Source organism: Manis pentadactyla, chromosome 13 (genome assembly GCF_030020395.1).
Source record: "Manis pentadactyla isolate mManPen7 chromosome 13, mManPen7.hap1, whole genome shotgun sequence".
NCBI lineage: Eukaryota > Metazoa > Chordata > Mammalia > Pholidota > Manidae > Manis > Manis pentadactyla.
In genome coordinates, this window is record NC_080031.1 from 103,318,464 (window position 1) to 103,340,069 (window position 21,606).

Genomic DNA, 21,606 nt, shown 5'->3' on the forward strand with positions numbered 1-21,606 from the left:
GGTTTGAGGTGAGTTTCTTGCAAGCAGCATATAGATGGGTCTTGCTTTTTTATCCATTCTGTTACTCTGTGTCTTTTGATTGGTGCATTCAACCCATTAACATTTAGGGTGACTATTGAAAGATATGTACTTATTGCCATTGCAGGCTTTAAATTCGTGGTTACCAAAGGTTCAAGGTTAGCCTCTTTAGTATCTTACTGCCTAACTTAGCTCGCTTATTGAGCTGTTATATACACTGTCTGGAGATTCTTTTCTTCTCTCCCTTCTTGTTCCTCCTCCTCGATTCTTCATATGTTGGGTGTTTTGTGCTGTGCTCTTTCTAGGAGTGCTCCCATCTAGAGCGGTCCCTGTAAGATGTTCTGTAGAGGTGGTTTGTGGGAAGCAAATTCCCTCTGCTTTTGTTTGTCTGGGAATTGTTTAATCCCACCGTCATATTTGAATGATAGTCGTGCTGGATACAGTATCCTTGGTTCAAGGCCCTTCTGTTTCATTGTATTAAATATATCATGCCATTCTCTTCTGGCCTGTAGGGTTTCTGTTGAGAAATCTGACGTTAGCCTGATGGGTTTCCCTTTATAGGTGACCTTTTTCTCTCTAGTTGCCTTTAACACTCTTTCCTTGTCCTTGATCTTTGCCATTTTAATTATTATGTGTCTTGGTGTTGACCTTCTTGGATCCTTTCTGTTGGGGGTTCTGTGTATTTCCGTGGTCTGTTTGATTACTTCCTCCCCCAGTGTGGGGAAGTTTTCAGCAATTATTTCTTCTAAGATACTTTCCATCTCTTTGCCTCTCTCTTCTTCTTCTGGGACCCCTATAATACGGATATTGCTCCTTTTAGATTGGTCACACAGTTCTCTTAATATTGTTTCATTCCTGGAGATCCTTTTGTCTCTCTCTATGTCAGCTTCTATGCGTTCCTGTTCTCTGATTTCAATTCCATCAATGGCCTCTTGCATTCTATCCATTCTGCTTATAAACCCTTCCAGAGTTTGTTTCATTTCTGCGATCTCCTTTCTGGCATCTGTGATCTCTTTCCGGACTTCATCCCATTTCTCTTGCGTATTTCTCTGCATCTCTGTCAGCATGTTTATGATTCTTATTTTGAATTCTTTGTCAGGAAGACTGGTTAGGTCTGTCTCCTTCTCTGGTGTTGTCTCTGTGATCTTTGTCTGCCTGTAGCTTTGCCTTTTCATGGTGATAGGAATAGTCTGCAGAACTGGGACGAGTGACGGCTGGAAGGACTTCCCTTCTTGTTGGTTTGTGGCCCTCCTCTCCTGGGAGAACAGCGGCCTCTAGTGGCTTGTGCTGCGCAGCTGCGCGCAGACAGGGCTTCTGCTTCCTGCCCGGCTGCTATGGAGTTAATCTCCGCTGTTGCTGTGGGCGTGGCCTGGCTCGGGCAGCTGCTCCAAAGTGGTGGAGTCGCATTGGAGCAGGAGCTGCTGGGAGGCTATTTATCTCCGTAAGGGGCCTCCCTGCTCCCTGCAGCCCAGGGGTTAGGGTGCCCAGAGATCCCGGGTTCCCTACCTCTGGATTAAGTGACCCGCCCTGCCCCTTTAAGACTTCCAAAAAGCACCCGCCAAAACAAAACAACGACCACAAAAAAAAACAAGAAAAAAAATTTTTTTAATTAAAAAAAAAAAAAATTTTTAATTAAAAAAAAAAAGGTGGTCGTTCGTTTTTCTTTATTCTCCGGTGCCAGCCTCAGGCCTCTGCTCACCAGTCTTTCTGCCCTGTTTCCCTAATATTGGGGTCCCTGTCCCTTTAAGACTTCCAAAAAGCGCTCGCCAAAACAAAGCAGCAAAAAAGCAAAAAAAAAAAAAATGGTCGCGCGCTTTTCTTATGTCCTCTGTCGCCCAGCCTCCAGTGCCTGCTCACTGTTCTTGCTGCCCTGTTTTCCTAGTATCGAGCGCCCTGCACTCTGGCCCGGATGGCTGGGGCTGGGTGCTCGGCAGTCCTGGGCTCCGTCTCCCTCCCGCTCTGCCTGCTCTTCTCCCGCCGGGAGCTGGGGGGAGGGGCGCTCGGCTCCCGCGGGGGCGGGGCTTGTATCTTACCCCCTTCGCGAGGCGCTGGGTTCTCTCAGGTGTGGATGTGGTCTGGATATTGTCCTGTGTCCTCTGATCTTTATTCTAGGAAGGGTTGTCTTAGTTATATTTTCATAGATATATGTTGTTTTGGGAGGAGATTTCCGCTGCTCTACTCACGCCGCCATCTTCCGCCCCCTTCTACTTTGTAGAATCTTAAGTGCATGCTTTAGTTACCAAGAGGAGGAGGCAGGCCATGCAATGTGAGGCCACACAGCAGAACGCCGAGGGGCTCATCTGTCAGGGGACTGGGGTGTCTTAGGTAGTTTTTTGATTACCAATTCAATTTTGTTGCTGGTAATTGGTCTGTTCAGATTTTCTGTTTCTTCCTGGGACAGCCTTGGAAGGTTGTATTTTTCTATAAAGTTGTCTATTTCTTCTAGGTTATGCTGTTTGTTACCATATAATTTTTCATAGTATTCTCTAGTAATTCTTTGTATTTCTGTTGTGTCTGTAGTGATTTTTCCTTTCTCATTTCTGATTCTGCTTATGTGTTAGACTCTCTTTTTTTCTTGATAAGTCTGGCTAGGGGGCTATTTATTTTGTTTATTTTCTCAAAGAACCAGCTCCTGCTTTCATGGCTTCCTTCTATTGTTTTACTCTTCTTGATTTTATTTATTTCTGCTCTAATCTTTGTTATTTCCCTCCTTCTACTGACTTTGGGCCTCATTTGTTCTTCTTTTTCTAGTTTCATTAATTATGAGTTTAGACTGTTCATATGGGATTGTTCTTCTTTCTTGAGGAAGCCTGTATTGCAGTATACTTACCTCTTAGCATGACCTTTGGTGCATCCCACAGATTTTGCTATGTTAAGTTATTGTTGTTATTTGTCTCCATATATTGCTTGATCTCTGTTTAATTTGGTCATTGATCCATTGATTATTTAGGAGCATGTTGTTAAGCCTCCATATGTTTGTAGGCTTTTTTGTTTTCTTTGCATAATTTATTAGTTTTATACCTTTGTGGTCTGAGAAGCTGGTTGGTACAATTTCAGTGTTTTTGAATTTGCTGAGGCTCTTTTTCTGGCCTAGTGTGTGATCTATCCTTGAGAATATTCCATGTGCACTTGAGAAGAATGTGTATCCTGCTGCTTTTGGGTGGAGTGTTCTGTAGATATCTGTTAGGTCCAACTGTTCTAATGTGTTGTTCAGTGCCTCTGTCTCCTTACTTATTTTCTGTCTGGTTGATCTGGCCTTAGGAGTGAGTGGTGTGTTGAAGTCTCCTAAAATGAATGCATTGCATTCTATTTCCCCCTTTAATTCTGTTAGTATTTGTTTCACATGTGTAAGTGGTCCTGTGTTGGGTTCATAGATATTTATAATGGTTATATCCTCTTGTTGGACTGACCCCTTTATCATTATGTAATGTCCTTCTTTATCTCTTGTTACTTTCTTTGTTTTGAAGTCTATTTTGTCTGGTACCGGTACTGCAATGCCTGCTTTTTTCTCCCTATTAGTTGCATGAAATATCTTTTCCATCCCTTCACTTTTAGTCTGTGTATGTCTTTGGGTTTGAAGTGAGTCTCTTGTAGGCAGCATACAGACAGGTCTTGTTTTTTTATACGTTCAATGACTCTGTCTTTTGATTAGTGCATTCAGACCATTTGCATTTAGGGTGATTATCGATAGGTGTGTACTTATTGCCATGGCAGGCTTTAGATTTGTGGTTACCAAAAGTTCAAGGGTGACTTCCTTACTATCTAACAGTCTAACTTAACTGAGTATGTTGTTACAAACACAATCTCAAGGTTCATTTTTTTCCCTCCTTTTTCTTCCTCCTCCATTCTTTATATATTAGGTATCATATTCTGTACTCTTTGTCTATCCCTTGATTGACTTTGGGGGTAGTTGTGTTTAATTATAGAATCATAGCCCTCATAGACAAGTAAATATAATCACAAGAGAAATAGGAGCTATAGGTGTACTCTTCTACTTCCTATGAGTTTAGAGAGTTATGTCAAACAACTTGACTTCAAACTAAATTTAATAAAACTACTCATCTCACCTTCCATATTAAGCAGAAAATGTCTCCACTGAATCCTCAAGAAATGTTATGTTTGCCTCCCTGTTTTTATGTGGTGGTCTTGGACTTCTCACAGTCTTTTAGGATTTTTGATGTGAGTATTTTGTGCAAAGGAAAATTTTTCTTATGCTGATTCATACTGATAAGTGCCATATCCATTCCCTCAATGATCCCCTAGTTATGTAATTCTGGAGTTGTTTTTCTTTAGCAAGTTCCCCTTTGCAGGCCCTGTGGGTCCCCCTCTTGGCTCAGTGTGACTCTTTTGGTCTTTCTTTGTTGTTGTTTCTGTTTGGAACTTGAGCTCTTGAAATATGAATAGTTATAAATCTCAGGAATCAACATGATAATCTTTTTAAAAATCTACTTAGAGTTCAGGAATCTCCCAATAGCCTCATACTGTTTTTAACTCTTCTATAGAGCTTTAGACATGGCATTGAGAATGCCCCAAGATAGGAGGGTTTTTTTGGGGGGGGCGGGTGGGGGTGCTGTGTGTGTGCATTTAATGTGAAGATTACTGCAACATCATTTCATAAACATAATGCATTTTTCCACACGACTAGTTCAAAGGGAAAAGCATTTTTTGATCATGACATCACCCCCTTTATTGACTAAAATGCCTGAGTTCAAATGTCAACCTCTACCAAGCTGCCATGTTAGTACACCTAGGCTGTCTTTTTAGGGAAATGGTATACCTCTGGCTCATTTCGAAAAGGTCCAGTGAGGATGAACCCAGGCAGGATATTTTTTGATAAGTTAATTGATTGTCTGAAACTTCAGTTGATTTCAATACAGTATGTCTGTTATGAACGTGGAAGAGTGACATTCTGAGTCTTAATATTTGGCTCTCGCAGTAGTGCCTGTACCATGCAGCTAAATCATCCCAAAAATGTTTTCTTCCGCGCATGGTTCCAAGTTTTTAAGGATGGGAAGAAACAGAAGGTTTTTTCCTTTGAGGAATGTTCTGAAATTTATAGAAAGCATTCTTGTGTATGATCCCACTGGATCCTCAGGCCAGCCCCTCGAGCTGTGCAAGGCTCCTGTCATTCTCCCCATTTTACGGATGCATTAACCACGAAACAGAGAGTGAGTGAAAATCGCCCGAGGCCACATCAGTCATGGGTGGAGTCTTGAAAAGAACTCAGGTTTTCTCCCTCCTGGCCGAGTAATCTCTCCCAAGCATTAATATGACTGCTTGGATTGTGGACTCAGTTTTTCATAAGCAGACTATTCTGTAGCCCTTACAGATCTGTTTGTGGAAGAACTACCTTGAAGCTAAACGTCAGGTACATGGAGCTAGAGACAACCCAGAGGGGATGCCTGGGAATTCAGACTGAAGAGTCATAGGAAGTCCATGGCCAAATAGCAGCTGTTCCACGGTGGGGGGCTCTAGAACTGGCGCTCAGTCAAGGCCTGGGCAGTCAAGACCATACTGGGGGTAGGAGTTTTAGAATAAAAGGCGAATTATTTAGAATCAAAGGTAAATTCAAAAACAGGAGGATCTGGTTGAATGCAAGGGGTCTATGAAGGCTGCTGTATGTTTTAACCATCTGCCAGTCAAAAGAAGAGACAGTCTGTGGTGCAGTAGTCGGACCACGCTTAGGAAATAGGCCGGTCGTTTTAAAGGAAAGTATGTCATGTCAAGCTGAGGAGAGGGTTTTGCTGTAGAGTTTCAAGACACCTGTTCCCCTTTCACTCTTCCTTTCCCAGTTGTAATACTTACCTTTTCCCGTCTCCTTTTCTTTGCCCCATTGTAACCAGAGATCTCAATCCAATCTCATTATTTGTAAATTTTAGTACAGATAGGAACAGGCTATCCCTGTGAAATAATATTAATAGGGGCTTGTGGCCTTTTTTCCCCCAGAGGAACAAAGAAACAGCATCATCAACTCCAGTTTGGAATCTGTCGTCTCATCGAATACGAACAGCATCCTTAATTCCAGCAGCAGCTTACAGCCCAACATGAACTCCAGCGACCCAGACCTGCATGTGCTCAAACCCACGCGGCCCAACTCACTGTAAGTGTGCCGTCCGGTGGCCCGCGCGGTAGGCCGTCGGCCAGCTGTTCTGCCCAGGATCTGGTCTCCCACCCATCTGACCTTGAGCTTTGTCCCATGAGTGTGATTTAAACCTTCTCCCTACACTTGAAGCTTGGCTCATTTGTTACGGGTTTTTTAAGCATCATCATCTCAAAGGGGAATTGTTATTCTTAATACACTGCTTCTTGGCCTTGGTGATCTTTGATTTACCATCCTGCTGAGATGGCTTTTGTGATGGCTGTTGCCTGTGCTGGCTGCTGGGCATGGAAAGCAATTTCTTTTAGTTTTACAAACACCCAGGCACTGTAGTAGTTCAGAAGACCAGTAGCCAAGTCTGTATGGCTCATTCATGTTGTCTCAGTTTCCTTCCTCCCTCTGTTGAGAATGTTCAGCGCTACCTCTGTGTCCACTTATGAAAGAAGAGTCCCCCAGTAGCCCTTCGAGACTTCAGATCCTCAAACGTCAGCATGCTTGTGATCCCGTACCAGACGGTATGAGAGAGAAGAACACGTGTTGCTCCATTCCTGGAGATTGAGCACCCATAGCCAAAACAGACAATTTTGGGGTTTCTTGTCCAGTCCTCCATGGAAGCTAGATCTACTCCGCTAGGGCCAGAAAGTTCTGTCTTATGGTTTTGTCCCACATGGCTTACCATACTTCTTCAGACCATCCCGTAAATCTTGTCAACTGGAGCGTTTGCAGCAAGAATGTGAAGCCACGACCACAACAGCCAAACTCCCAGGCTACAGTTGTATAAGACCCGGAAAAAGCAGGGTTGATTTTTCCATCCTCTGGTGGCCTCAGTTCGAGGTTTGGACACAGAGTGCTTTCAGGGTGGCAGTTTCACCTGAGGAGACACCAGGATGTCAGAATTTTGGGTGCCCCTCTGCAGGGCCTGGTTGCACGATCACACCCTGCCATTCTGTCTCTTCAAGGTGCTTAGAGATCTTCAGAACGAGCCCAACCACTTTGCTGTAGAAGGGACTAAGGGATATTAAGGCTTGGTAGGAAAAATGACCGTGAAATGGACTTTAGAGGTACTTTTACTGCAAATGCCACAACAGCGTAAGATGATATTGTACATGAGAAAGTCAGGCGTCTTTTTAGTTGTTGGCAACTTTAAATCCTACCTTGATAATCGGGAAGTTGAATTGCTTACCTGCTGTTTGGTAGATGATGTGTTTGTTCATCAAGAAGTAGACCAGTGCCGTCGGAGCGCACAGTGATGGAGCCGGTTCAGCTCGCGGGCAGCGAGTCTCTCCTGGTTCTGCAGGGCCCGTCCTGCCGGTGGAGCCTCCCTCCCTTGCTGTCTGGCTTTCTCAGGCACTCCTAGACCTTAAGGAGATTCTAGGTCTGGTTTTTTTCCATTTTGTTTAAACCTCTGAACCTTTCAGTTGCTGGGGTTATTTATTGCTCAGCATGAGCAAGTTTGAAGTTCCAGCCCAGGTGGCTTAGCACCCCCGACATCAGCCAGCAGGGGTCTCCGCTCCCTGTTTTCAGTGGCTGGTTGCGGGGGGGCCCCCTGAGCCACCAGAGTGCATTGTGGCCACAGAGGCTGCCTCGGCGACTAAGCAGAGAAGGGGGGATGTGTTTTAAACATATCCTGGAGGAGGGGCTTGGGATTTTATTTTTCAGTTATCTAGACATGATTTGTTGCACATAAAAAAAAAAAAACACTGGGGGTCACTCTGCCCACTTGATGCCACCTGCAGGGGTTGTCCCCTGTCTGCTGCAGATTCGGGGGGCCTTCCCGGGGTGGATGGTGCTGCCAGGCATAGTTTCTCCTGTTTGCCTTTGGAGAAGGGTTGGAGGTCGGGGTGTGGGCGCATTCCCAACAAAACTGCTGAGCTTCCATGCCGAGGGAATGTCTGACGCCTCTGAGCTTCTGGAGGTGGAAACAGCGCTGACACGAGTTTGCCCCGCCCTGAAGGAGGGCTGCGCCGAAGGCTCCCTCAGCCTGCGGCAGGTTCCGCAGCTCTTCCCGAAACCCAGGGCAGTGGGGTGGTGTGCCCCAGTTTGTGCCTCTGCGGGTTTTTCTGCCGTGGGTCTGCCTGCGGGGACCCCAGTCAGAAGCTGGGTAGTCCTGGTGAACTGAAGCCACAGCACTGCCCCTGGGCAGAGGGATTGTGAGAGGCCTGAGGGCATGTGTGCCTTGGGCTGAGGCCCGGTCCCAGCCAGCCCAGGCCGCTCGGGCCTCAGCCTCAGCCCTGCTCCCCGTCATGTCCTCCATCGCTGGTCACTTGGCAGTGCACAGAGGCCCGTCACTGGGGATGCTGAATGACACAGACAAAAACAAAAAACCAAGTCGGGGGTGGGGGTTTACCATCAGCTTGACAATGCAGTAGACAAAGGGTGGGAAACAGCCACCAGGAAACTGTCAGTTCTTTTTATTTCATTCATTTGTTTTTCATTATTTTCATAATGACTGCAGTGATCATTATGACCCTATAACAGTCATAATGCAAGAAACACGTTTTTGATTCCGCAGCCTTTGGTGCCTCAGAAACCACAGTTTGCTGTCTCATTGGTGAATCTTAACTAATTCTCCAAGGAGGTCAGAGCCCTCTTGCTTGTGTGGGCATAATGTTAAATTAGGCACCAGAATTAGAAATGCCCCCATTACTAGCCATGCCAGGGCAAGGCCACAGGGTTTAACCCCTCAGCAGGTCCTCAGCTAGACCTCCTGGAGTGGTTGTCTCTCCTGCAGATCAGAGGACGCTTGGTAAGATAGGACCAAAATAGCTTAAAATTGTCAGCAAGTTTTGCTGCTCTGTTTTGTGCCCAGATTTATGCTAAGTAACTTGGAGTAAATGAGAAAAAGAAGGTTCCTGGCCTCCCCAGTAGTTGACAGTCTGGCTGAGGAGACGGTGGTACGTGGTAGTACTAAATGGGACTTAATGCTCTTAAGTGCATTTAGAGTTCAACAACCGTTAACTGAATATCTGTTGGGTATATTCACCAGTCAGAGCACTGGGAAAGGTAGAAAGACAAAATATACTATGTGGGTGGATGAACAACATTCCAATAAGGGTCATTAGAAAAGCAGAGATGATCCAGGATGGGGGAAGAACAGCCTGCAGACACGTGGCTGGAGAGGAACATTTAAGCTCCTCCTGCGCTACTCCCACCAAAACAATACTGAGGCAGCCTTTAAAATCAGGACACTCCACACAAAAACCCAGACTTCATGCTGGAACAACTAGACATCCACATGCAAAAGACTAAATATAGACACAGACCTGACACCTTTCACATTTACTCAAAATAGATCATAGATCTAAATGTAAAGTAAAAAGCTATAAAACTTATAGAAGTTAACACAGGAGAAAATCTAGGTGACCTTGGGTTTGGCCATGACTATTTAGATAAAACACCAGAAGCATAATCCATGAAAAAGAATTGCTAAATTGGACTTCATTTAGGTTAAAAACTTCTGTTCTGCAAAAGACACTACTAAGAGAATGAAAAGCCAAGCCACAGACTAGGAGAAAATATTTGCAAAACATGTATCCGATAAAGGACCAGTAACTAAAATAAAAAACTCTTAAAACTCTATTAATAAGTAAACAAAGAACCCGGTTAAAAACTGAATGGTCACCTTGCCAAAGAAGACATACAGGTGCAAATAAGCATATGAAAAGATGCTCAACATCTTATGTCTTTAAGGAATTACAAATGATAATAATGAGATATTTGCACACACCTATTAGAATGACTAAAATCCAAAGCAATGACACCAGGTGCTGGTGCGAATGTGGAGCCACAGGAACTCCCATGCAGTGCTGGTGGGAGTGCAGAATGAGACAGCCACTTGGAAACGCGATTTGGTAGTTTCTTAGAAAGCTAAACATAGACTTACCATATGACACGATCCAGCAGTCACACTCCTAGGTGTTTACCCAAATCAGTTAAAAACTTATGTCCACAGAGAAACCTGCCCACAAATGTTTATAGTAGCTTTATTCATAATTGCCAAAACTTGGAAGCAACCAAAATGTTCTTTAGTAGGTGAATTGGATAAACAAACAATGGTACATCCAGACAATGGGATATTATTCATTGATAGAAAGAAACAAGCTATGAAGTCATGAAAGGACATGGATGAACCTTCGATGCATATTATTAAGTGAAAGAAGCCTCTCTGAAAGACTACAATATGGTATGGTATCAACTGTATGACACTCTAGACAAGACAAAACTATAGTCAGTAAAAAAGTAAAATAGTGGGCAGGAGGGTGAGTAGGTGGAGCACAGGGCATTTTTAGGGCAGGGATACTATTCTGTGTGACAACTGTGATAGTAGGTATAAGACACGCATCTGTTAAAGCCTGTAAAACCCACAGCAGTTTTGTGAAGAATGAATCTGTAAACTATGCATGAGACTGATGCGCTGCCTACTTAGCTAAGAAGGCACTCAAGTAAACTATGGATTTTATTTGATAATAATGTGTCAGTATATCAGTATTGGTACATCATTTGTAACAAATGTACCAAACTAGTAAAAGATGTTCAGGTTAAAGGAGAAACTTGCAGAGTGGGTAAGGTTTATAGAAACTCTAAGTTATTTTGAGCAATTTTTCTGTGACCCTAAAACAACCCCAAAAATAAAGTCTATTAATACATCTCTTCTGAAATCTAGATTTCTAGTTGCTTATGCAAGGTAGAAAATTTGGTCACAGGTCCAGTCCTCTCTACTGGCCTGCTTCGCTCTCTTATATCTCCTGCCTTTCAGCCTGTGATAGATAAAATATGGCCAAAGAATATTTGCAGCCCCTCCCGTTTAGAGGTGGAGGCCTTGAATCTAGGCTGGCCTTCAGCCTCTCACTTGATTTGTCCGTTAGAATGTAGTGGAAGTGATGTTGTGTGACCTGCAAGCCCAGGCCACAAGGCCTTGCAGCTTCCCATCCTGCCCAGCTGCCGTGGGAAAAGCCCAGGCCACCAGCCAGGTGAATGCAGCCACCTGAGTCCAGGAAAGACCAACAGAAAAGCTGCACAATCGACCCACCGATTCAGGAGAAACTAATCAGTGTGGTTGTTAGAAGCCACTGAGTCGAGGCCAGTTATTCAGCAGTAGTTCCTGCCCCAAGCCTGTGCATCTGTGATCTTGGAGTGACCCCAGCTGCCTTGGGCTGGGCTGGGCTGCCTGGGGAGCGGGGGGTTCTTGCTGAAGAGCAGCGGCAGCATGGAGACTAGCCTCTCAATTTTCAAAATCTTCTTTGAAAGAAAATGACTCATAAACGAGATTCTAAGAAGTTAAGAAACAAAATAAAACCCATAGCTGATAGCTGCGGCAATGAGAAAGACAGGCCGAAGCCTGGCACGGGAAGCAGGAGGTCCCAGGTCTTTATCCTGGCACCAACAGAGACGGCCTGGTGCCAGTCCTTGGCCTGAATATGCCCATCTCTCTACTCCCTGTGGTGTAAGAAGTGGGGTTGGTGACCTGTCTCTAAGAACAGAGATTGTTTGATGGGTGCCTTTACAAAAGACTGCAGAAACACAAGTCACTCTCTTCTCTCACAGTGACCAGTGGTTAGCGCCCTGCCACCGCCTTCCTGGAAGATAGTAATTTTTAAAGAGGAAGTAAACAAATATTGAGAAAGAAGGCAGGGGATGTCCCACTGGGGACATAAGATACCACAGTAATTCCCCCAAATTAAAAACTGCTAGGTGAATGATTTCTTCAGACCGCTGGGGTAGGGAGGTTAAGATTGAAAGAAGTCTGGGGAGGGACATGATTACCAGGGAGGAACCTGGCCTTGCTGTCCACCCCGCCTAAGGGGTCCCCACCCCCAAAAAATAACTGCCCAGTAGCCTTATAAATAAAACTAATTCTTCTCGTCCTTTCTGCTTAACACACACACACATGCATTTCCAAGTTATTTCTGGTGACCTAAAAGATGTGTGTGTGTGCCAGACGCCTTCAGATTCTGCCAGAGTCAACTGTCCTGTCCAGTGTTCGTGGCCAGTGAGAGGCGAGAGAACAGTGCCTGGAATTCGGAGGGTAAACACGGCCTGCTTCCAGGCAGAGCTGTTGCTCTGAAGCACGGCTGGTGCCGTCTGAATTTGATTCGGCTGCTCTCAGATAAAACTGGGGGAAAACTTGCCTTGAGAAATACCTCTAAAATTCTATGTTTTACATATTCAGTCAATGTTCGTTCAACAAATATTGTTTGAAGAACTACTGTGGGCCGGGTATTGTTACTCTGAGTGCTGAAGATACACTGACTAAAAAAAAAATTAATAATTCTGCTCTCATGGATTGTACGCAGTAGTGATAACGGGAGTATCTGCTCTGTCAGGAGCTGAGAAGTCGTGTGGAGAGAACTAGGGTCAAGGACATACAGTTTTGAAGGGGGGAGAAGGCAAAGGACTTTAGTTCTTTCTGCCTCAGTTTCCTCATCTAAACAGGGTGATCACACCCTCCTCAGAAAGGTTTTGTGAGGATTAAATGAGATCACCCTTACTTATTCCCACTTACACATTCAGCACCATGAACTTCTCCTCGAGAGGCAGTCGCTGCCCCTTACTTACACCAAGAGTGCAGGGTAGGCACACCTGCTCCTGAAAGATTTGGAAACCTACAGATCACACGGGATAACTGCCGACCTGTGTGCGTGGCTGTTATTTATTGAGACCATGAATCACAAAATGAATAATATGCATCAGACAAGCAATAATTAATGGCTTTTTTTTTGTTGTTAGTTAGTTATACCATCTAAGTGCTGGCTTATGCCAAAGGGTCCCACCCAGACAGGCAACTAGGATTTTACTACAGTGATCTTTGTCATTCTTTGGAATGCAGGGATTTAAAGAAGAAATTTTCCTTTGTGGTTGAGTCGGTGTTCTGTGGAGGATCTTTCCCTGAAAGGTTGAGGATTCTGTTTCTCACCCACCTCCAAGCAGAAATGGTCTCTTTAGACTGTCTAAGTTGAAAACATGGTGGCCTCCCCCATCGCGGGGAATACCTTGAAAGCATAAGGCATTTCACAAGGCACCATGTGCCTATTCCTGAGCCTCCGCACAGCCTCCGCAGTGGCTCCAGCGTGCTAGTTCACGGTTGCTCCTCGGAAAGCCCGAAGCACCCCCGCTGCACCCGCAGGCCCCTTGGCCCGCCACGGTGCAGCTCCTCTGGGTACCAGGCCACGTTCCCTTGACGTTTCCAGAGATTGTTTTCTGAGTGGCTTCCTGTCAGCTTTTCCCGTTCCCCAGCCGGGATCTCCCCCGCCAGTCAGGAGCCCAGCTGGCTTCTCTGGGTTGAGGGTGGAGATTCCTGCCTGGTGACCCATCTGGTTTTTATTGGATAAATGTGTTTGGTTACTCGCAGTCCTTTTTTTCACATAAGAATCGCCCAAGGCGGCCCTCACACTTCAGGACGCAGCAGGATTTCTTTCCCAATGGCCAGGCTGTCAGGGGCACTCGGATCCCTACAGCCCGTCAGCAGAGGGGGCATGGGAGGAGGTGGGGCCGGACGCCGGTCGGGCGCTTAGCCACATCCCTGTTTTCTGCCACAGTGATCGTCACAAATGAAAAAACTGTTTTCCTCCATGCATATTGTTTTCTTCCCCCTTTACGAGCTAAAAATCATATAAAGGGTCTGTGCTGTGTTTATAAACTAATTAATCTTGCTAAATAATATAAAATGATTTCCCAAAATTTGCCATGACACACAGTAGATGCTACAGTCTTGGGGTTTAATTAAACATATGAATGAATGAATTTCATTGTCAGTTTAGCTGCCCTCAAATGCCCTAGAGCCCTGCATTTTACATGTGTAAGTAGGTGTTAGGCATTTTCAATCTCAAATTTTGGTAGAATCTTTAGGGAAGGAAATAGACTTAAGATTTGGCATGGCTTTTGGCACTGTTGTACCTGTAAAGGAACTTTGAAAGAACTCTAAAATGCCATTTTTCTCACTCCGGTTAGATTTGGAATTCTTTCTCTCCCTGTTATGTAATTTGGGGGAATCTTATTGGTAGATTCAGGTAACTTAAAATTATATTAAAGTACTGCTTTTTAAACCTTTAGTCAATCTGGAAAGCAGATGCTTATTTAGCTAGGAACACATTTCTGGTTAGATAGGATGTTATTTTTAACCACTTCTCTGCATTAAGAGCCTAGAAAACCATGCAAGATCTCCTGTAGGCTTCATTTGGTCTCTACTGTTCTGGTCTTCTAGGGCAGATTCTTAGCTCTGTGCAGTGGTTCTCATGCTTCTGGGACCAGCAGCATTTTCACTTCCTGGGAGCCTGTTAGATAGATATACACATTCTCAGGCCCCACCCCAGACTTCTGGATGGGCAGCCCAGCACTCTGTTTAATAAGCCCTGCAGGTGATTCTGATACACGCTCAAGTCTGAGGACCATCATCGTAGCACATTAGGCTGATGGATTGCCACAAGAATAAAATCAGGATTTACCTCATTGTAAAGCTCTCAGCAAGCCACTGGCACTCTGATTGTCCCTGCAGTGATGACAGTAGTGGAGCCTGAAGAGCACCCTGTTCGTGGGCTTAGAGATCAATACAATTTATGCAGCAGAAGACGGATGGGTTAGCTTCTTGGAGGAACCCACTTAGCTCACCGGTGCTACACCATCCAGCTCCCCAAGGAAGCCAGTCAGCTGCTCTGCAAATGCACGGCTTTTTGCAAATCAGGAGGGGGTGGGTGCATCAGGCCAACATATTTTTATTGAGCACCTGTGTGTGTATCATCAGCACGAGACGATCAAGACCCTTATACTGATAGGAAAACAGCGCTCAGCGTACGTGATGCCGAACGTGCTGGATCGGCATCACCATGGAGAGGAGACATGAGACTTCTAATCAGTGCTCCCCAAACTGACGCAGGAAGGGGTGTGTGTGGAGAGGCAAGAGCTGCACCGAAGTCGGCACATTCTTGACTAGAGGACTTCTGAGCCTTCAACATGTCCGCTGTGGATTCCCCAAAGGGCGTGTGTTATGCCTCATCTCCTAAGGGCATCTGACCACATAGGATGCTTTCTACAGCGCTTCTCTTCAGCCCTTTAAAACAGGAGTCCACAGTTTGGGAAATGTTAATCAACACTCCACTTTTGAGGGGGGAAATATATTTCTCATAATGAATGGTATTTTTATGGCACTGAGCCTTCAAGAGAACAGAGATTTGGTTTATACATAGATTTATGGCCACAAATAGCTGTCTGAAGGCTATAATGGGTCATATCTGTACAAAAAGTTTTGGGATCGGGTGTAGGGAAAAGCTTACGTGGCCTGGTACTTGGCTCTGCTCTTTCCTAAGTGTGTAAACTTGGGCATGTTGTTTGCCCTGAGTTAAACCTCTTACGTGAAATGGTAATAATAATAATAATAGTAGTAAGACCTACCTTCACGGTTGTTGTGAAGGTCAGATAAGGTAATGCCTACATAACATTTATTTATTCATTCATTTTTTAGGAGAGCCAGGGAGAGGCTTTTATTGAGAGATACAGTGAGGGGACAGAGCTTTTGGCTTGAGCCAGGAGGGAACAAGAGAGCCCCTGCCTGCATAACATTTAGGAAATGGCCTGGTTCATAATAAGTGGTCAGTAAAAACTGGTTGCCACTCTGATTTTTTAAAATTCCTTTATCATTATTTGCTCTTAGGCCACTGCTCTACCAGTGAACAAACCTCTAGTGTTGATTTCTTTCAGTGGTGGCAGTAGATAGACACTCAGTGTTTAGTTTGTTTGATCCTGGTATAACACAGAGCAACCTATGATTAAAAACACTGAGATAATTTTTAAATGAAGTAAAACTCCTAAAACTACATTAACTACAAATAGCAAAATACACTGAAATGAGTAGAAGCGCTCCCGTTACCAGACAGACTTCCAGCTACCTGCACAAGGTCAGCAGGCTTCCGCGTTTGCTCTTGGGAGCCTTGTCCAACCGTCTACCCCACTGTTTCTCTGCTGAGCGGAGCCAATTGGAACCGTGCTAATTAGACTAGAACCTAATTGCAATCCCAAGTTCTCACTGGGGGTTAATTAGCCTTAGGGACTCCTTTCCAGCCCATGCCTCTGTGTAAATCTGACTGTTGTTATGGCAAGAAGAAAATGTATTTTATGAAAAAAGTCATCCTGCAGTTCTGCATCTTAGTCCCTCACTGCGCTTGCTCTGCCAGGTGCTCTGCCGGGTGCCCTTGCAGCGCCTCCCGACTTCCTCCTCAAGGCAGCAGTGCGTTCTCCCCAAGGCATTTTTCAGTGTCCTTTCAAACTCCATACAAATTGAAGAGGTGATGGGGCTGCTGTATGGCTGTTGTCAGAAATGCTCAGAAAATGGATAAACAGCTGCTTTAAGAACCACCGTATTTCCTCTTACTGCCCTGTGCAAAGAAGCTATATCTTCAGAGGTAACCAAGGTGATACTGTCCACAAAGAAATAAAGGCAAAGAGGTCCATTCAAGGATAATGTATTAGAATCCTAAGTAGAAACATCAGCACAATGGAAATAGCATAATTCAAGGACAGTTTATTTACAAAGGAGTGGGGCAAGAGAATTGCAAGAGATACTGCAGTAAACCAAGGCTGGTAGCACCCCAGCTGGTCACCATCCTTCAGCTGTAGGGACTTGAGTAGAAAGCAGCCACCAGAGCCCAGAAGGGGAGGGCAGTGTGCAGAGTGAGCATGAAAGGACCTTCGGTGGAGGGACTCGGCCAGGTGGAGGTGACCTCTCAGGAAGGAAGCAGGAATAGGTGCCTCTGTCTTCTCCTCCCTCCTGCTCGCCTCCTGCCAGAGCTCCCCCTGGGGAAGCCAACAGGAAGTCAGAGGGTACGGGAAACCCTATGTCTGGAATCCTTGCTGGTCAGCCCCCAGAGAAGAGGGCGGGTTGGGAGTGGGTGCTGTCCGGCACGGATGTATATTGCACAATCATTTATAAAAGCCAAAGTGGGGACCAGAGGGGGTCATCATGAATGAAGGACTGCCTGCACAAGCCACAGAGTAGAATACTCCTCAGTGTAGCAGAGGTCGTTCCGTATGTGCTGGTGTGGAGCGCCCTGCAAAGGGAAATTACAGGGGAAAGCAAGGCACAGGACAGGGAACGTGGTTCTCAGCCCAGCTGCATGTCAGCATCCACCAGGAGGCCGAAGATTTAAGACACCAATGCTAGGCTCATCCTGAAGCCTCCGAGTTTATTGATCTGTGGTGGGATCTGAGTTTTAACGTTTTTTTAAGCTTCTTAGATGATTCCAATGCATGGCAAGGTTTGAAAACCAATAGTGTGCATTGTACGATCCTACTTACATATATATACAGAGAGATGTACGTACATGTCTGTAATGTTTCTGGAAAGATACAGGGGAATGAATCTGTGGTTGTCTCTGATGGAGACAGATGGGACAGCGACCTGTGGTGGGAGGGATACTGGCGGCTTTTCCTGTCAACACTACCCTTTCTACCCTTTTGTACTGTTGGGATTTTTTTTTTTACATAGGCGTGCTTTGATTACTCCGTTTCAAAAACTCAGAAAATAGGTTTGCTCAGTTTTGTGACCACCATTCTCTTATTCTCTTCTTAAAGGTGTGGCGTATCTTTTTGTGGGAAAGAATTTTTTTTTAATACATGTGCTTTTATTTTTAAATTTCTTCCAGTTTTGAAAAATAATTGACATACATCATCACTGTATATCTTTAAGGCATACAGCATGATGGTTTGATTTAAATACAGAAAAATATGAAACGCTTCACAGATTTGTCATCATTCTGCACAGGGGCCATGCTAATCTCTGTGCCATTCTGACTTTTAGTGTATTGCTGCTAAAGTGAGTGCAGAATTTTTTTTTAACCCTTAAAATTTGTTGTATACTCAATAAGTTAAGGATCTGAGGAAGATGGGGTTGGATTATAAAGTGGTTGAAGTATAAGGCCTGTTATCAAGCAGTTGCTTTCAGGGTGCTTTAAATGAAATTAGGTCTGATCGCATCATTCATTCCATGGCCAGATGGTTCCTCTCTCAGGTGGTGAGAGCAGGGCTCTAGGTTAGTCCTATAAATGGTAACTCTTGCTTGAGAGGAAATTTGTCTCAAGTTGCTAAGTAGAATGGATCCAGTTAGACCCCTACAACCGAACTGATTTCAGATTTCTTATTAACTTGGGAAACCCTAACTTACGAAAGCAGAAAGTCATTTTTTACATTGAGCAACTATTCATGAACTCCTCCCCATCCCCTCAACCAACATTGTGAAATTTAAGTAGTTGGGTTTTCTTGAGCTATATATAGTTCTTCCACCTGATCTTCATCTGTCATTCTCCATCTGCTATCTGCCCAATTTCCTTTAAAAGCCTCATTTTAAAGCACAATATATAATGGAAAAATCTTAACTCCTGACCTTTGTAGAGATAAACTAGAGTTACTCAATAATAATTAGCAGTTGCCCTGGTAACCCCAGGCACACTGCTTAAATGACTAGTGTTCATCACTGTCCCCTACCTCCTAGAGAGAGTAAGATCACCTGCTTCATGCTAATGAAAAGAGGAACAATTTAGTAATTTTATAATCCTTTTCAGCTTTTATTGTTAGGGTAGAAGTGATATTGTTTGTGATTAGACACTTTCATGAAAAAGAGGTCTTTTGTTTTTTAGTGACTGAAGTGACTTCAAGAGAGAAACCATCTTAGGTTTTGAGCAAGTTGGAAAGCCCTGTTCAGTTTATTTTCTTCACCTCTGTAGAAGTTATTTAGGCAGGTGAAACTTGCAGACCAGAATATAAGGGCAGCGGGCATTGAGAACAGAATGAGAGAATGAAATCAGCAAGGCCGGCCCCGTGTCACGTCAGACACCGCCGACCAGGGAGGTGAAAGCTCACTGACATTGGTGTTTTGCCCAGAAGAACCCGGATGGAACGCTGGGAAATCCAAGGCGGAAGCATGAGAATAATTTCTTATCCCCCAACAAACGTCTTGACTTCACCTCTTCCTTGGAAGAAGCCTCCCTTACGGGCCCCTTTACAGTGCAGACCTCACGGCAGGCAGGCCACGTAACTGTCTGCTTTGGGGGAGGGACAGCCCTCCATCCGCTGACACTCACATCTGCTTTCCCAGTCTCCTCTCGACCCTTCGTGTGAAAGTGGGATCAGAAGAACTGTATCTTTAGTCATCCTGTGGTGGTACTTACCATGTGCCATTGTCACAGTGAAAATAAATTGGCAGGGGACCAGGATTCAAGGAGTGGAGTCATGGGAATCCTGGACATGCTGATCCAACAGAGACCAGATTCACATGTTAGTGACCAGCGTGGCCAATGCAGTCACCCAAACGGCAGTTAGACCAGCACTGACTCAAATAATGACTGCAGTGCAGTACCGATCAGCAGGAGAACAGCCACCAACCACTCTTGCCCATCCTCTGCCTTTCCTAAATCTCAGCGGAATGCAGGCTTTGTGTTGCTTTGGAATAGGGTGCCACCAGTTGAATATTTGTTGCTGTAGCCCCCCTGTACCCGGGAGCCCTCACTGCCACCAGCACCCAGGATGGGTCTGACCTGGCAATCCCTTCCTAGTCAGTTAGCAAGCATTTACTAAATACCTCCTGCTTAAGACACTTTTCCAGAAGAAAGAGACTAAAAAATACTCTCCCCTCAAATCTCAGAGCCTACGCCGGAAAAATCAGATCTACGTGCATCAGGGAAACATCACTGCCAACAAGAGACAGAGTTTAAGTAGTAAGGGAGTGGCCTGGTCATTCAGTCAAAATAATTGGCAGATGAATGAATTGTCTTGCAGTTGCATCATGTGGGTAGGGTTCCCAGTAATCTCCCTACTTCTCCTTCTAGATCTACTTTGAAGCTTGTAATTTCCTTGTCTGCCTTGGTCCCGCTTGCTAAGAGAGGGCAAGGGGGGATTCTAGTTTCATGACCCGCCTCTTCTATCCCATCAGCCAGGAAACTTCCTGTGACTAAGACTCTGCCGGCTGTCAAGCACTGGGCTTATGAAAGAGAAGATAGCACAAGGTCCCAAATGTTTCTTCTTTTTTTTCCACAGAAGTATACAGATCTAACATTGTAGATCCCCAAAATTTAAAATTGGGGCTCTAAGAATGATATATAGAGAAAAAAATGTTGAAAGGAATTAAAGGTTGAAATTGAATCATTTGAATATGCAGCATCCCTACCCCCCAACCAGAATTTCTCATTAGGATCCTTGTACTTTTTTTCCCTCCCAAACAACTAGCAGTTAACAAATACTTGTGGCAAAAATCTGTAACAATTTCATGTGTAAATTTTCTTTGTGTATATCTACAACAAATATCCTGCTAAATTGAAATTTAACTCACACTTTGAAGGATTATTTTCTGACTTAATATGGAAAAGGAAAATTCTTGAGGATTACTAGCTCCTTAATCTCTGAATCAGAGTAGGCAGAAAGGTGCAAAGAGACTGTGTCTTGCCGTGGGTCAAGAGAAGTTTTGCTAGCAAATTTTCATGCAACACCCAAGTCTCTGTGAAGGGACTCTTTTTCCTGGTTCTTTGTCTACAAAGAAATTATAAGTCAAATTCCCTCTTTCTCACAGCCAGTTATTAAGTTCTGCCTTTCATTTCATCATGAATCAGTTAGGTCATATTATGCCCACAAGCAAGCACTCCAGTTCATCATGACAGAGAAAGAAACTCTTCTGGCTGTGTTTTTCTTTGCATACATGGCTGAGTTTTCCAGGCTCTTCTTCCATTTCCAGAAACATCTGCTCCTGGAGTTTATCCTTTTCAAGGTAAAATGCAGTAAGCAATTCCAGGGGCAGTACAAAGGGATGCTTAACAGAACTTGTGCTGAGTTGGTATTTTGACTATAGCTTGCTCTGGCTGGGGCGGTACGGAGCTCTGTTAGCCATCACATGAGTGCTCCCGTCGGGGCCCCTTCAGAGCCAGACTTCCATCTTCTTCCTCGATTTTAGTGTGCCTCATATAAGGAAGTCCACCACATAGCGCACTGAACTGGGCACACCTTGGGAAGAATTAGGTCTGTATGTATGAAATGTTCAGTGAAAACCTAAGACCGTCATCCAGAATATTAATATGTAATCGCTACATTGCTCCCCAAAACAGGAGAGCAGCGTGACTTCAGGCAGAGCCCTAATTATGTACGTCTACGGCCTTATGCTTAGCTTTACTCCAGACTCATCTAGAAACGTAAGATTTGTAGTCAAGAAGATAAAGGAAACACCATCTCTGCTCCGACGGGCTGGCCTGTGTTTGGCTCCCTGTGAAGGTGTCCCCTTTGCCCTGGAGAGGATGTGATCCTGTCAAGACTGTGGTTCCCCGGGCCCGGTGCTGCGCGGGGCAGCTGTGAGGCCGGAAGCTGGGGGTGGAATCAGGCCTCCTAAGGGCTGTGCTTGGGTTTTGCTGGGTGGGGCATAGCGGTTGAGATTTTTGGAGGCAAGAGGGAGAGGAGATGAGAGGGTTGTCATTAGGGAGGAACTTCAAGGGAGCAAAACTATCTGAGGAAATTTTACGGAGTTTCTT

General features: G+C 44.8%; 1 protein-coding gene across 7 annotated transcripts in view; it reads left to right on the plus strand.

Moving 5' to 3' along the window:
- ARHGAP26 (Rho GTPase activating protein 26) overlaps nt 1–21,606 on the plus strand; it is a 427,146-nt gene that overhangs the window by 352,344 nt on the left and 53,196 nt on the right. For all 7 annotated transcript variants that reach the window (XR_005026783.2, XM_057491033.1, XM_057491032.1 and 4 more), the window contains exon 20: nt 5,965–6,118. Coding sequence is in view for 6 of the 7 variants with exons in the window: in XM_057491033.1 (XP_057347016.1) it covers nt 5,965–6,118 (154 nt within the window). In the remaining variant the exon portion in view is untranslated. The remainder of the gene's footprint in view (nt 1–5,964; nt 6,119–21,606) is intronic.